This window comes from Fulmarus glacialis, unplaced genomic scaffold (assembly GCF_000690835.1).
Source record: "Fulmarus glacialis isolate BGI_N327 unplaced genomic scaffold, ASM69083v1 scaffold50310, whole genome shotgun sequence".
Classification (NCBI taxonomy): Eukaryota; Metazoa; Chordata; class Aves; order Procellariiformes; family Procellariidae; genus Fulmarus; species Fulmarus glacialis.
The window spans coordinates 27,798-41,929 of NW_009190607.1; the positions used below are offsets into that span (position 1 = coordinate 27,798).

Genomic DNA, 14,132 nt, shown 5'->3' on the forward strand with positions numbered 1-14,132 from the left:
CGCCGGCTCGGGAGGTGTCTCAGGCTCCACAGACCTCACTTGGGCTTGTCAGTCTTCATTATGGATGCAAGCTATTTAAAACACACGGCCCAAGTGTATGCACAACGTTTTTTTCGTGTGCATGTGTTTTTGTTGAGTTCCCACTCCCTCACCTCAAGCAGGAAGGGAGTCCCGAGTTTCTCCCAAATGACATGACTTGAGCTTTGAATACAATTAGCAATTCCAATGCTGATATGGACGTGTACCACCTCCAAGAAAAACTTACAGGTACTAAGCTTCAAAACCTAACTAGTTAAGGCAAGCATCACGCTGCATTGACTAAGGCTTGTGTTAATTTAAAATGGAGTAAGCTGCCATGCCTAACAATGCATTAACTGGAAGCATTAATTTTTTTTAAGGAAGTCTAACCATTAATTTCTCTGTTTTGTTATCAGTACTGTTTTCCACCTTTAGGTAGTGTCAATGCCTACAGTGTTTTTAAATCTAAAACCACAGTCTAAGAAGGACAAGAGAAGGGAATCCTAGGTGATATGAACATTTTTTCATCTTGCTTAAATTGCTTTAAAAAAAAAAGTTTAATTGTGGAAAGTCTGAGAAGTCCAGCATATCAAATAAAGCATCTGAAACATATGGTAATACTTCGCTCATGATGAACTTTAAAAACAAAACAAAACAAAACACCCCCACCCCCACCCCCCTTACAATTTCACAAGTCTGCTCATGTGTAGTGCCAAGTCAAACACGGATGGTATGGCTGCAGAGAACAAGAGATGGGAAGAGGTTGTGAGGTTGTTAGCAGAACAGGCAGAGCAATGGCTCAACACCTGAGTGGAGATAAAAGCACTCTACTTGCAAGGTAAGTTTCCAGATGTAGCAAATAAAAGCTGCTGTGTTATCATGTGATTGCTAGTCTTGGCCACAGTTTTCCATTTTTCTATAAATATGATTACAGAGCAGAGAGAAGAAAGCTGTTCAGTTCCAAGCACAGAGATTCAATTACAAATAAAAAGGAAAAAGCTGCTTTTAGCAGCTAAGACCGCTTTAAAATGAGCTCCGTTCTCAATTGCCTTTACGTTTCGGAGTTGTTCATACCTGTACAATGCAAATGTAATACTAGGGCTCTGGCTCGCTGGCAGAGGTGTACAAAGCAAGCGGGTGAGAAAACAGAACTGCTAAAACACAAAAGTAGAACCGAAACGTAACTGTGCGATGACAGTGCAATGAGTAGGCTGACCTCGATGCTCAGGCCACGTATCACACCAAGTGAGTCTGTTTAATTATTACTACACCAGTGCACCTATTTCGTTTTTTTAAAATGCAGATAAGGTCTTTGTGTAAAAACACACCATTAAAAAGCTTTCTACTAAAATAAGTTAGTATTCTTGAAATCTGTAATGCTAAGTAGGATATAAAAGCATTTTAACAGGCTTTAAGAAATAGTCAATGCTTTGTGCAGCTTGTTCAAGAGGCAAGCCAGGATTTGCTATGCTTATGACAAGCGGCACCTATGCAAGAGAAGTTTACATAAGCGATGCCTGTTGCCTTGCATTACACTCTCCTCTAAGCCAATTCCAATTTGTCAGCAATGGAAATAGCTTTTTTAATTTAAGATTGAAGGACATTTTAGAAAGGAAATGCAGAGCCAAATTTTAAGCAAAATTAATCAGTCTTGATTTTGATTAAGGGTAATGCAGTCAAACATTCAATCCTTCTAAATTTTATATTTCAGTAGTCAAGATGCAAACGCCAAATATTTATATCCATCATTTTGCTACCAAGAAATTAAACAAACACTATGCTCTGCATTACCTGAGACTGGCAGTGGGAAAGGGAAAGTGACATTTAGCATTCTTCTACTTTTACTGCTGAAACCACACAAGAGTAGACAAAAACCTGAAGTTTTCACCCATGCAGCTCACTGTGTCGCCCATGTTGTGGATGTCAACAAATAAACACAGTGTTAATTTCTAGGCCTTATCTAAAATAAAAAGCTTGGTACCATTTTGTTCCTTTCCTGTCTGTGCTCTTTAGCAACTGACACAAACAGAAGCAAGGAAAACAAAACAAGAATGAAACATATCCTGAGACAGAAGTCATTAATACAGTTATGTTATTAAGTCACCTAACTCCTCCCACTGAAATCCCTATTACATACTGTGTATAAATTTCTACCTTTGTCATTATTATTCTCCTTTCTGTCTCACATTATTTGCAGAATTAATGGGTCTCTCCTTACGAGCAAAGAAAATGCTATGCTGACCTAAAAATAATATAACTGGGCAGAAGAGAAAGATGGGCGATTCCCTGCTGTTGACTCATGTCCGCACCAGGGACAGGAGCAGGCTCCCAGCCTCCGCACCGGTAACGTGCACTGCAGAGGAGGCCGACAAGGAGGGGGAGATGGAGAAAGGATGGTTTTAAACATAAGGGCTTTCACCACCTATGAAAGAAGAACTAGCAGGTTACAGGCATATTCCCCTTCAGGAAAGGACTCCTTTGCTTCTCTCTCACTTCTTTTGGGGTAAGGCGAAGGGAGAGAGATGAGAGAGAGCAAATTGGTTTCTGCCTCCTGTGCAACCCCACCCAGGTCCAGATACTCATCTCCTTTTGGATGAAAAACCCTTCCTGGCCTCCACACCCAGGGCCCTGGGAAATAACATCCAACAGCTGCACTAATCTCTCCCACTTGCTGCAGATGAGTGATGGAAAAGCAACAGTGCTGCGAACGCCGCTCCTGCCTCCCTCCGGGGACCCCTGTGGGTCCTCCTGCTGTCCTACGATGACCGTTCCTGCCTCCTTCCCCCACAGCATCACAGTGTGTCTGACCCCGAAGGACGTGCTACTCTCCCATCTCCACCTCGCTCCATGCTATGGGTCAGTGCTGAAACCACAAGCGGCACAGCAACACCGGGAGCCGACTCCCTACCAGGTGCGACGGGCTGTAGAGCGTCCCCTCCCCTTTCCCAGTGCATAGGGGGATGGACACAGCTCACCAGAAGTTCTGTGCACGCTGCTTCACTTCCTTAGCAAAGGCAGGACTTTTCTTTTAACTTTTCCTCCCTCCCACCTCTCCACTGGCTGTCCGACTTTGTTACCAATGTGTCCCATCGCTCCCTTTAATCCTCTCCCTCAAAGAAGCCACCCTTGGGTGCAGCAAAGGCTGAAACCACTGCGCCAGCCCGTCTATTAATAGAGGGATGCACAATGCTACGTGCATTCCTACAGCCATGCTGTGGTCCAGGCGAGAAAAGTATCATGTAGGAGCCAGGGCAGATCCGATATAAATCAGGGTGATGTCGTGCTTCAGAGACTTGTCGGCATGCTGCAGAGCCAGTGTCTGTACCGGCGTATCGTGACTCCCACAGTCAGAGTAACTCAAGTGAAGTTAACCACTATAAGGTTTAATAAAAAGGCACGAGCCATCCTGTGCCATCTTTTGACTTTCTTTGTGTGTGAGCAAAGAAAAATAATGAAAAAATATTTCACTTCTTCCCAACACTGTAATGAACTGCATGTACCAGCAACGCTTCAACAGTGCCAGATTTAAATACCCCTGCCCCAGTGGAACAGTAGCTTACTCTACCATTTACTTCAATAGAATTAACATGCAACTAAGAACAAATAAAGGGAAAACGGGAGATGGCCTGCAGACACTTGCACAAATGAAGTAGTTAATTTTCTCATAATGACCTTTTTACTTAATAAAGGTCAAAGTTTTAAAAACCAGAAGTGTCAAGAAATTGGCTGGACAGAATCACGGACCAAGAGCGGAAGATCAACATAAATAACAATGAAGGTTTTAATAATTAGTGCAAGCATACCTGGGGAAAAAAAAAGCATGACCAGTACAGTACTCTACAGCTACCAAAATTGGAAGCTGCCACAGCAAACAGAATAAAAGTCATTATTTGTGCACACAAACTCAAGTGGACCTTCTGGTATTCTTTCGGGGGAAGAAAAGGAAAGCTCTTCCTGCCTTCTAACACACCTTTCAAATATGGAAGCCAAGTACTTGTATAGTTTTAAAATTAATGGCAAGAGTTAAAAAAACCAAATCTATGTGTCTACCACGTTAAAAAAGCAACACCAGTTTTCACAAGTAACATAAGAAGAAACACATCTACAGGCGCTTCTCTATCCTATAACCATCCACTGATGACAACAGGGCTCACAAATAGGTGCAGCCAAATCTGGACTGAACACCCTTGCCATTATCTACATCTGCAGGTAAGCTATGCTCAGCACACAGACGTGACTGCTAACACAACAAGCAGGAGCCAGCACTTTGAGAGAGCCTGCGTATAAACAAACCCTGGTCATCAGGCTCAGGCAGGCATGCTAATAACCTATTTTGGCTTAGCCCTCTTTTCCTCCTGTATTCCCTTTTACGAGAAGCTTTCCTCTACAGTCAGCTTTGCATTTTACCCACTTTCTATTCTTGCAACTGAGCTAAGATATTCAACACCATGTGACACACCACACAGTTTCACATGAGAGCGTCACTCCCTGTGTCCATTCACTCCCTGATATTTTTACCCAGCTGCTCTGGATTCCCAGTCTCCTCGCACAATGAGCTCCCTGATGTGAGCTGACCACTTCTAGGCCAGCATTGGACTCGCGCTGCTCTTCAGATGTTTCCCATCTCTCTTTTCTGAACAGAAACTTCAGAAAGCACTTAAAATGCAGTTCTGGTCTGCTTTTGCAAGCCAGCATACAGACAGATGCTCAACCCACTGATTTTACTTCTCCGTTTGCTCCGTAAAAGGATGCATTCACCAGCCTGCTTGCTTACCCTCTCTTCTGCCTTATCAACATCAAGAGTTGCATTGTACCACAGCGTATTTTTGATCCTAGCGTTTAGCAGAGCTGGATTTCAGCAGCAGCAGCAGCTTGCTCATGGAGTTGCTCCTGCACTGAACATGCTGCCAACAGAGATCAGGATTCAGCTCCTAGTTCCTATCAGCAAGACACCGAGCAAGCAGCTTGTAGAGCAGAGCAGAGCAGAGCAGGAGAGTCAGCTGAATCGGCAATGCCACACAACTGACCCTTGTGCACCTCCATCCTTGGCTAGAACAAGTCTTACAGCATTGACTCTGTTAGTACTCGGTAACTCTAGCTGCAGTTCCTACCTAAACGATCCTTGCTGGTACAATCTCAAACACTGACTAAGAAGGGAAGTATCAGGGCCAAAGTATAGTGTGCCAAAACCAAAGGTCAAGGAGGTATATGAACACGTCTACGCTGGAGTGCTCTCCATCTCTCTCTCGGTACTCAACAATCGTGTAGGATACAACAACCTCAGAATTATCCAGCTGCATTAAAAGAGCACAACGTTTCATATTTTAAAGTGCTAACAAGGAATGAAGCTTATCTATGTGCACACCAACAGTTGTGACAGAGACGGAAAAGCAGTATGACATTTCACAATGCTGCATGAAGACTACTCGTCATTCATGCTTCAAGTTGCTTCCAGTAACAGTAATGTCAACTACTAGGAAAAAACTTCCTCTCCCCACCACGAACCCATAGTTTTGTCTCACAAGTAATATAAATTGCAAACAACATTTAGTTTCCAAACACATTCACTCCTGTAAGTTTGCAATGTCACTAACACCCTCTTCCCACAAAAGGCTGACCATGTGTAGAAAGCAATGTGCTTCACAAAACTGAAGTCAGCAGGATTATTCCCTACTATATAAGGAAAGAAAAGATAGAAAGTGAATTCCTAAAGTTGCTTAAGTAGGCATTGGCAAAAACAGGAATGAAACTTAAGGGACTTTTTCTGGTGTTTTTTTTTCTTTTACATCCTGTAAAATGTACTCTTAGTCACATTGCTGCTCCGTACACAACTTAGTCTTGTACTAGCCTCTTCTATTGGTGCTAACGATTGAAATCGTTTCCGTACACTTTAAATTTACATTAATTTATTTTCTTGGCTATTTTATGTCCCCAAAACCGACATGCAGAACTGCCCTGAAGAAAAGTAACTGGGCAATAAATGTAATATTCTAAGTACCTGGAATCATTTTGACTCAAAACCCGCTTCCTTTTGTCTTGACTTAAATGGGGCTGCTCACGTGCACTGGCTAAAATAATTTAAGATTGGGACATAGGTCCAGGTGCCTTGCAGAGTCCCACCACCTGACACCATGCACTGAAGAACGGGGATGTGCTGGCAAAGGTGGAAACCTGGTGACCAGCCTGACTGAATCGCAAGCTGCACATGACATCTTGTGAAACAATTTACCCCCAGAGTCCAGGAGACCATTCCTAGGGCATTTAAGTTGTCCACTTCTTCTGAGCGAAGCCAGGTAACACCAAGACACAACGATAGCATTTTCCACCTGGGAGCGTTTTCAGAAACAAGAGCTCACAGTGGTTACCCTGGCAAAACTGGAAGCAGATGACAACAGACACCAATGGTCAGGGTGTCCTGACACTTTCCATTCCAGGACCTGAGTTCTTCTGTTGCTATGCCTGTTACCGATCTAACTGTTCAAAACAACAGCTTTCCCTGGTGGTGTTCAACCTCTAGCCAATTTGAGTTTACAAGTTTCAGCAAAACTTGGGTAGGCTGTTTTGAAGAACAAGGTAGACTGTGAATGGCTTTTGGTTTTCTTTGTTTGGAAGTTCTACAGAAGCACATTACCCTGGGGCAGGAGAACTGCTTTTGCTGTCCTTGTGAAAATATGCCTGGGATTTGGCAAGTTACAAAGCTTAATATATTATATCACTGTTTGGACATGCTCTGTAAAAGGTCAAAAAACTTAATCTACCCTGAATCCATTCATGGCAACAGGCATCTACTGGTTCTGGCCACCAGGTCAGCTCAGTGTCTTTCACACTCTGCAATGTCTATTTATTTCTTGTCTCCTGTTAGCAAAACCAAATCCCGCAACTGAAGGCAATGCCACACTGAACCAAACGTGATCAGAAAGTCTCCATAACACTCATTAAGATCAGGCTTTTGCCATTTTCAAACTGCACAACTATCCTTGCTGAGAACTGATGGAGAAACATGTCTCTAAGAAAGGAGGTAACTGCAACGCTATCACCACCTCCCTCCTCTTCTCCTCAGGAAGATACACTGGCATAAGAGGCAGCACAAATGTCTCCTTGCTGCTGTGAGGAAGGAAAAATTAAAAAGCCTTTAGCTGTTGGTACAGGGAGTACTGTAAGAAGCCTCCTGGAGGAGAAGGAGAGGAAATATAGAGGATATGCTCTGGTTACAGTGAAACCCAACAGAGGAATTTTATAGTGCACGTACTTTTTTAAAAGCCACACGTTTTACTTTAAGCCTGTTCCATTGTACTTGCCAAAGGAAAGAGAAGAAACCTCACATAGCGCCTGGAGAGGTTTCTCCCCAGGAAATCCTCACGTCTCCTTTGCTTGCACTGCTGATGTTGCTCAGAGCTGTCTGTCAGGCGACCTTTACAAGCACATTACCATGTTTGACAGCAACCCTCCACCACAAAAGTTTCCAGAGAAGTTACCCTGCTCCGCAAGGTTTCTCATTTTCCCTATTGGCTGCATAGCATTTCGGCGCTCTGCTAATTATATCAACACTCAGATACAAACTCACCAAAATAGACGGTGTCCTGAGGCCCCAGCTGCAGGGAAACAGACGTTGTCTTTAAATAATCCAGGTAGAGAGGCAAAGGGGGTGAGAAAGCACCCCTGGGACACCTCCCACTGCTAATGGGGACTGCAGACAACCTCGCTGGGACCAGCTCATGTCACTAATTAGGGTGCAGGTCCCAAGGCTTCAAAGGGACAGAGACTGACCAGGGGGGGTAATGCCATGAAGGAGATGCAGTGCCACAGCCCATTGTCAGTGGGACAAAGGGGCCTATTATTGCTCCCAAGAGCAGGGCAGTTCTTACCGTAATTAGGAGACAAAGATGCACGATTTAGGATTTTACATAATCAAGAGATACTCTCCCAAGCGGGAGCCCCTCTCACACAATCAGTGGATTAAGTATTGTTTATTCTGCTGCAAGTAAACAATGAGGTCCTCCCTGCTCGGGGCTTTACATGAAAAAGCGGTACTGGGGAAGACAATGCAGGGTGCCTTTTCATCTGACTTTGAACAGCTAACCCTGTGATTTAAAGTTGTTCATTTGACAGTATCTGGAAGGGTAATGGCCCACCCTGTAAATTAGTTGCTCGCACACTGATCCCGGGGCTGTCAGACAGCCTTACCTCTTCTGCTACTTAGCAGAGGGGGGCCGGGACAGAGAGACGCTCTGGGGGCAAGAGGCTGTATTTACACAACAGCACTACAATGGCAGGATTAAAGGATCACAAGGAAGCTCCTGCACACCCCGGCACTTTGCTGCTGCTGCTGCTGGGGATGCATCCCTAAAGGTAGGTTGGTACCACTGTCAAGGCAATGCATGCTGGTGCATGGCTCCAGAGCCGATGCCTACAATAATTTTTATACTAACTACTGGGGGAGCAGAAAGGAGTCAGATGTTTGCCCTGTGGTTTACAAAGGAAGGCCCGGCTAGGCAGATTGAGCATCACTTATTTTTGGTCATGACAAAACAGTCTGTGCTGGGCTACCTAAAGCAGTAGCTGCAAACCAACTGCCAGATCCAGAGCATCTGGCTCTGGGATGCACAACACCTGGTACCTGCCTCACAGAAGTCCTGATTAAGTGACTCTGCTTTTACAATATTGGCAATAAAAAGAGACTGAGCGTGTTCTGCTCCCTGCTCTTTGCTCATAACACAGCTGCTACGCTTTTTTGTTTGTTTGAATTTTGTTTAAGGAGAGTTCTTCCTCCTTGTCTTCTATAATAGGGAAACACCAGGATTTGATGACGCCTTCTAACATTCTGCAGTTTGCTCTCCTGCCATGAGCGCACCCATACACACGTGCCTCCTGCTCTGATACTCTAGCAAAATATTCTTTTCTTCATCTCTTTCACTCAAAAAACCACCCCTAAGCCTCACCAAAAGGAATCATTTCAGTCACATGAACTCGGGATGGAGTATGGTGCACCACATTCAGAGTATCTTGTTGAATCCTACAGCCTTGCAGAACCCTGGGAACCAGGGGATTACAGCCCCTGCCTGCCAAGGATGCCTTTGGGATGAAAGAGTCACCTTAACAGCAGCCCAGACTGCTCTGCTTACCAGAGGATTTTCTGCTAGGTTGGGCCAAGCAGACAGTGCCTTTTGACTTGTCTAGACTAGGACAAAAGGTGTGTTTTAAACCAGATAGGCAGGGCAAGTTGCGTTTGAATATGTTAGCTGACCAGGGAGAACCACAGCTTCCTTGTCCTGCCCTATCTCCGCTGACATGTCTTAAATTGCTAAAGCAAGTATTTGACAAAAACCCCCTTACCATCGTCTAGACAAGCCCATAAAGACTAGCATCCCCGCACCAGCCTTAACTCATGCCCACAGAGCTTGACAATTGTGGCTTTGATTTAGGGACACATTTTAGTCTTTGTTGCTCAACACAATCAAGGGTAGCAAAATCCATTTCAGGAGAATATTATCCAAAGCAAGTCTCCTAATCCTAGAGAAGGAGTTGCATGAAGAGGAACAGCATGTTTGCACAGCCAATGTGTCTTTCTGCCTTGCCGCAGCAGACTGCAAAGCTGCCAAGCTAGAAAGGTATCTATTCGATTTATCCATCACTTAAAGCAAGAGAATCCACCTCTCCACTCAGGTCCATGGCATATAACTTTGCAAGGAGGTCATATCTTCATAGAAGCTTCAAAATGAGGCTAATGCCCTAATATGACAGCTGCTTTCTCTAAAGCGTAAAGAATATGGCAACATTATCTCACACTCCCTTTTGTGGGGGTTGCAGAGCTCTTACCAGAAAACAACTGTTTCAGTTTTGCTCTATAATGAAAATTTACTTCATTTACTTCAGAAACAGCAAACTCCATTTAATTAACTATTTGCTGGACCAAGTTTAAGAAAGAGCTTTCCAACTCCTTTCCCCAATAATTACAGCACTTACAATGCCTTTAAAAATGGTTTTACCTGTATTTACTAAGGTTTTCTAATTTAAAAATAAATGAAAATTTAATAGAATTAATCCCACTTAATAGAATGGGATGGCTCTGCTCCATGCCATTCTATTAAGAAACTGTATTCAGGAGAGAGTGTTGACACTTCAAGATGCTGAATTCTGCACCCTTCCGAAAAGATCATTAGAGTCCAATGTCCCAAAATGAGCTTAGAACACTGACAAGCCTCTGCAAATGGACAATCTCCTTTTCTAAAATAGCAGCTTTTCTACATGTTTCAACCAGACTTGGAATATCTCTTTTATATCTTCATGTATCTGACTCTACATTTTTCTATGGTAAAAAACAGGAAATAAAAAAATATCAGGAGTCCCAGGGGCAATTACATGAACCAAAACACAACACCCAAGCACCTTCCCAAACAATTAATAACTAATTTTTCCTTGTTAAGAGAAACTGATTTAAGCCAAAATCCAAATCATTTCCTAACCTCAACAGGCAGAAAAGCATAACGCATTTTATTGAAAGTCTGGAACCAGAAACTCATCTATCTTCACTCACTCCCACAACAGACAACAAAACCTTTATATCCAGTCATCGCCTTCTCCCCAAGCAGAATAATCTCATAGGTTGGTACCTGAATAATTTTATCAAGTTTTGCTTCATGTTTCAAAGCATCTTTAGTTTGTTAAGGTTGTTAAAGTTTTGCAATGTTGGCATTCTACAGTTTTATGTAACAACAGTGATGGGTTTGGAGGGGAGGAAGGGCTGCTTTAATTTCTTCTAAAAACATTCCCAGCTATTAACTGGCAAGATTTCCTGTATTTGCAAAAAATAATAAAATTAAGCCCTACTGCACCCTGGTGACATAAGATGGGGCAGAAACATTTAAAAACCTGTTCAAAATCACAAAGGGGGGCAGTTAACAGTGCAGGGGGCTGAATGGCTCCTGTCCCTCCCCAGCAGGCTCCCTCAGTCCATCTGGTGACCAGAAACACTCTCGGGACTTATTTCTTACCTCAGCGAATTATCTGGATGTGTCTCCATGTGGGACTCCAGCCCATACTTGCAAAAAAAATCTTTGAAACACACTGGACAATGATAAACTTCCTCCTCAGCCTTCTTATCCCCTTCACCGGAGTGACCATCCTCCACAACCTTCAGAGAGAGGGGAAAAAAACCTCACTACACCAAATTTTAAGCAACAAACCAAACATGCAATCCGTTTGAAGTCCTTCTCTTAAAAACGAAGCAGCGGGCTTAATCCGTAACTTTGCTGCAGACGACCAGAAATGACTCATTTCGGCAATAGAGAGGGGTGAGCGACAGACCCCCCACGCGTGTGTGAGAACGTGCACGATGGAAAAGGAGGCTCAGCAGGAGATAAAGCGTGTGGCTAAGTTACAGATACATCAGCTCTAATGAGAAACTGCGATTTGCACAGCTTATAAACCTGTATGTTTATATACCACTGAACTACCATTCCTCCCCCTTCAGAAAACCAGGCGAGCTGTCAGCCTCAATTATTTATGCCACTGAGATACTGCCAACTCCTAACTCAAGTGGTCCAGGGAAAAGCAATGAACTTCTGCATGTTTTCTATAGCCCTCTTCTGATTACAGGGAGAAAAGCATGCACAGAAACAAGGGATACTGAGCTAAATGGAACTGCTACTAGCTTGCCATTTAGAGATAGTAAGTTGAAAGGGTCGAGTTAAGTTTGGCAGCCACCACACATTTTGTATAAATGACTGAAATGCACTAAAATATTTCATAAACGAAACTAATGGAAATGTCTAGCCTTCAGATAAATATTTTCTGGTTGCTCTTGCAACTCCAATAATGCAGGATTATGCTACTGTGAAAGGGAAATGTACTACAGACTTTTCTCCCTCCAGATCAAGACAAAACCAGACTTAACTTGTTGCTGCTTTTGAAGTAAACACTGTTTTTTTAAAAGTTCAAATCACTATCCTGCAAGACTACTATGAAGTAAATGGGAGGAAAAAAAACTAGGGAAAAGCTGCAGTAGCAAAAGAATAGTTCATCCTCTTGCTATCTAACATCAATTATCTAATATAAATCATAAGCAAACCCAAAAATGTAAACAATAAAGAATTAAAAAAAAAACTGAATTCTTTTAATCTCTGAAATTAGAAATTCATTTTCAATCTCAGACAACAGAGTTGGCTACACAGGAAAAGCATGGTATCTTAAAATATATACCGGGCTGTAACAAGACCACATTTTAATATTTCTGTGCTGACTGCATGAACACAACAGGTGACAGTTTAGGAGATAGCCAGGAAAGTCTTTTGCTTCACACCCCATAAAGAACCTTTTTTGCAGGTGTCCTCTCCTCTCTGTCCATCTCAGCATCATGACTAAACTTCCGTTTCGAAGATAATCGCCTGCGCTTCAGCGGTGACGGGGGAGTTGTGCTTGCTGTGCTGTTCGGATCCTTCTCGTGAATCTTCATGTGCCTGAGCAGGAGGAGGAAGAAGACACAGTCAGCAAGCAAATCAGGGTGGAAAGTCCATGCAAATTTTAATGCCAACACCACTTCTAAGGTTTGCCTTTAAAGGATACCAGCAGAGATCCCATAAACCGAACTGCACTTCTGAAAGACAGCTGGGGTACTATCCAGCACGGGCCCTTTGCAGCGCCTGGGACCGTGCAGGGCCGCGGCAGGGAGCCCACCAGCTCTCCCCCTTCCCCCGATCCACCGCACAGCACTTGCCCTGCTACTGCCTGGCCCCATGAGCATCGTGCTTGTGCCTGTCCCCTATCATCCAACAGGCCCCACTTCTGCCTAGTACTGCACGGTAATCTACAGGCCTGGCCTCCCAGTCTTGTGGCAGTCTATTAAGTAAAAGCCTGCAGCTTAGCATCCACTTCTCTCAGTGCAAAAAAAGCACCCCATCTTCAGCTGGCTCTCCTTTTAGTTTCACACAGTACCCCAAATGGCTTGGTATATGCCAACGTCAGAGCAACACTTCTTAAATACATTTGTTTCCTTCTCACCGGTGCATCTCACCGGTGCACCCCAGTATCGAATTGCAACTGCAACTTTGAAGTCAAGATACATCTGGTCACACTGTTAAGCTGCAGCAGGTTTGGCTTGCAAAACTCCGTATTGCCAAAGCATGTTCACAAACCTGCTTCCCCAGGAAAACAACTATTTCTTGTCACAAAGACACTGGAAAGTGGAGAGGGACAAAATGGCTCAGGAAGCAATCTCATGAATATCTGTATACCTGACCTGCTTGCCTCTTGGTTTTCCACATCTGCAACCTGAGGATGACACTGTTGCTAGTTCTGGGGTATTGCTCCCATGCTTCTGAGTACTAAAAGCTCAAATTGTAAATTTTCTTTTTTTTTTTAAAATGTAGGGCCTTTAGTCTCACTTCAAATTTATAGTGCTTTTGGAAAAAATCAAACTTAGGCTCCTACATGCAATGGAAATTTTTGCTTCTAATAGGTAGAAATTGGAGTGCGGGAGAGAGCTGCCCTTTGTCTGTATGACTGACTTCAAAGCAGCACACGGGAGACAATGTTAATGGCATTTGGGCATATCCTTCAGAAGTCACACCCCCAACTCGCTTCAGGACCGTGCCATTTAATTTGACTGCACGCTATCATGTTTAAACATGAGAGAATGTTGTAACCTAAACGAGTCTCCTATGTCCTCATAACTGCTCGGGTGTTATGACATAAAATCCGTTTTAGTTTTGGATGCCAAGGGCATGATGCTTCAAGAGAACACACTGGACCAAACGGACCCATAGGCAGACTCCACTGGAGCTGCTGGGAGGACTGTCTCCTCACACAATGCTTTTTTTAACATTTCCGTTCACAATCTCTGAACATTTTTAAAAAAAAAAGAAGGCATCTAAATTACCATCTCAAACTACAGCAAGGCTTCTGAGGGTGTTATGCGGGAACAGCCTCAAGCCAAAAGCACTACACGTATCAGAAACGATGCAAGATTAAAATGGCTGTTCAGCTACTGCCTGCCTTCAACGCCCAGCAAGGCTGGGGCTGCTCGGAGGACCAGGTCCACATGAGGAAAAACGTGGCGTCCCCAGCCCCCCAGTAACCCTCACTGGTCACACAAACAGTGGACAGACGCTGGTGACACC

At 43.7% G+C, this 14,132-nt stretch overlaps 1 protein-coding gene across 1 annotated transcript in view; it reads right to left on the reverse strand.

Annotated features, from left to right (window-relative positions):
- RREB1 (ras responsive element binding protein 1) overlaps positions 1–12,474 on the reverse strand; it is a 40,265-nt gene extending 27,791 nt beyond the window's left edge. The window contains exons 1-2 of the mRNA XM_009585873.1: positions 12,329–12,474; positions 11,010–11,149 (exon numbers count right to left, since the gene is read on the reverse strand). Coding sequence (XP_009584168.1) covers positions 11,010–11,149; positions 12,329–12,469 — 281 coding nt within the window. The 5' untranslated portion in view covers positions 12,470–12,474. The remainder of the gene's footprint in view (positions 1–11,009; positions 11,150–12,328) is intronic.
- Between the last annotated feature and the right edge of the window lie 1,658 nt (positions 12,475–14,132).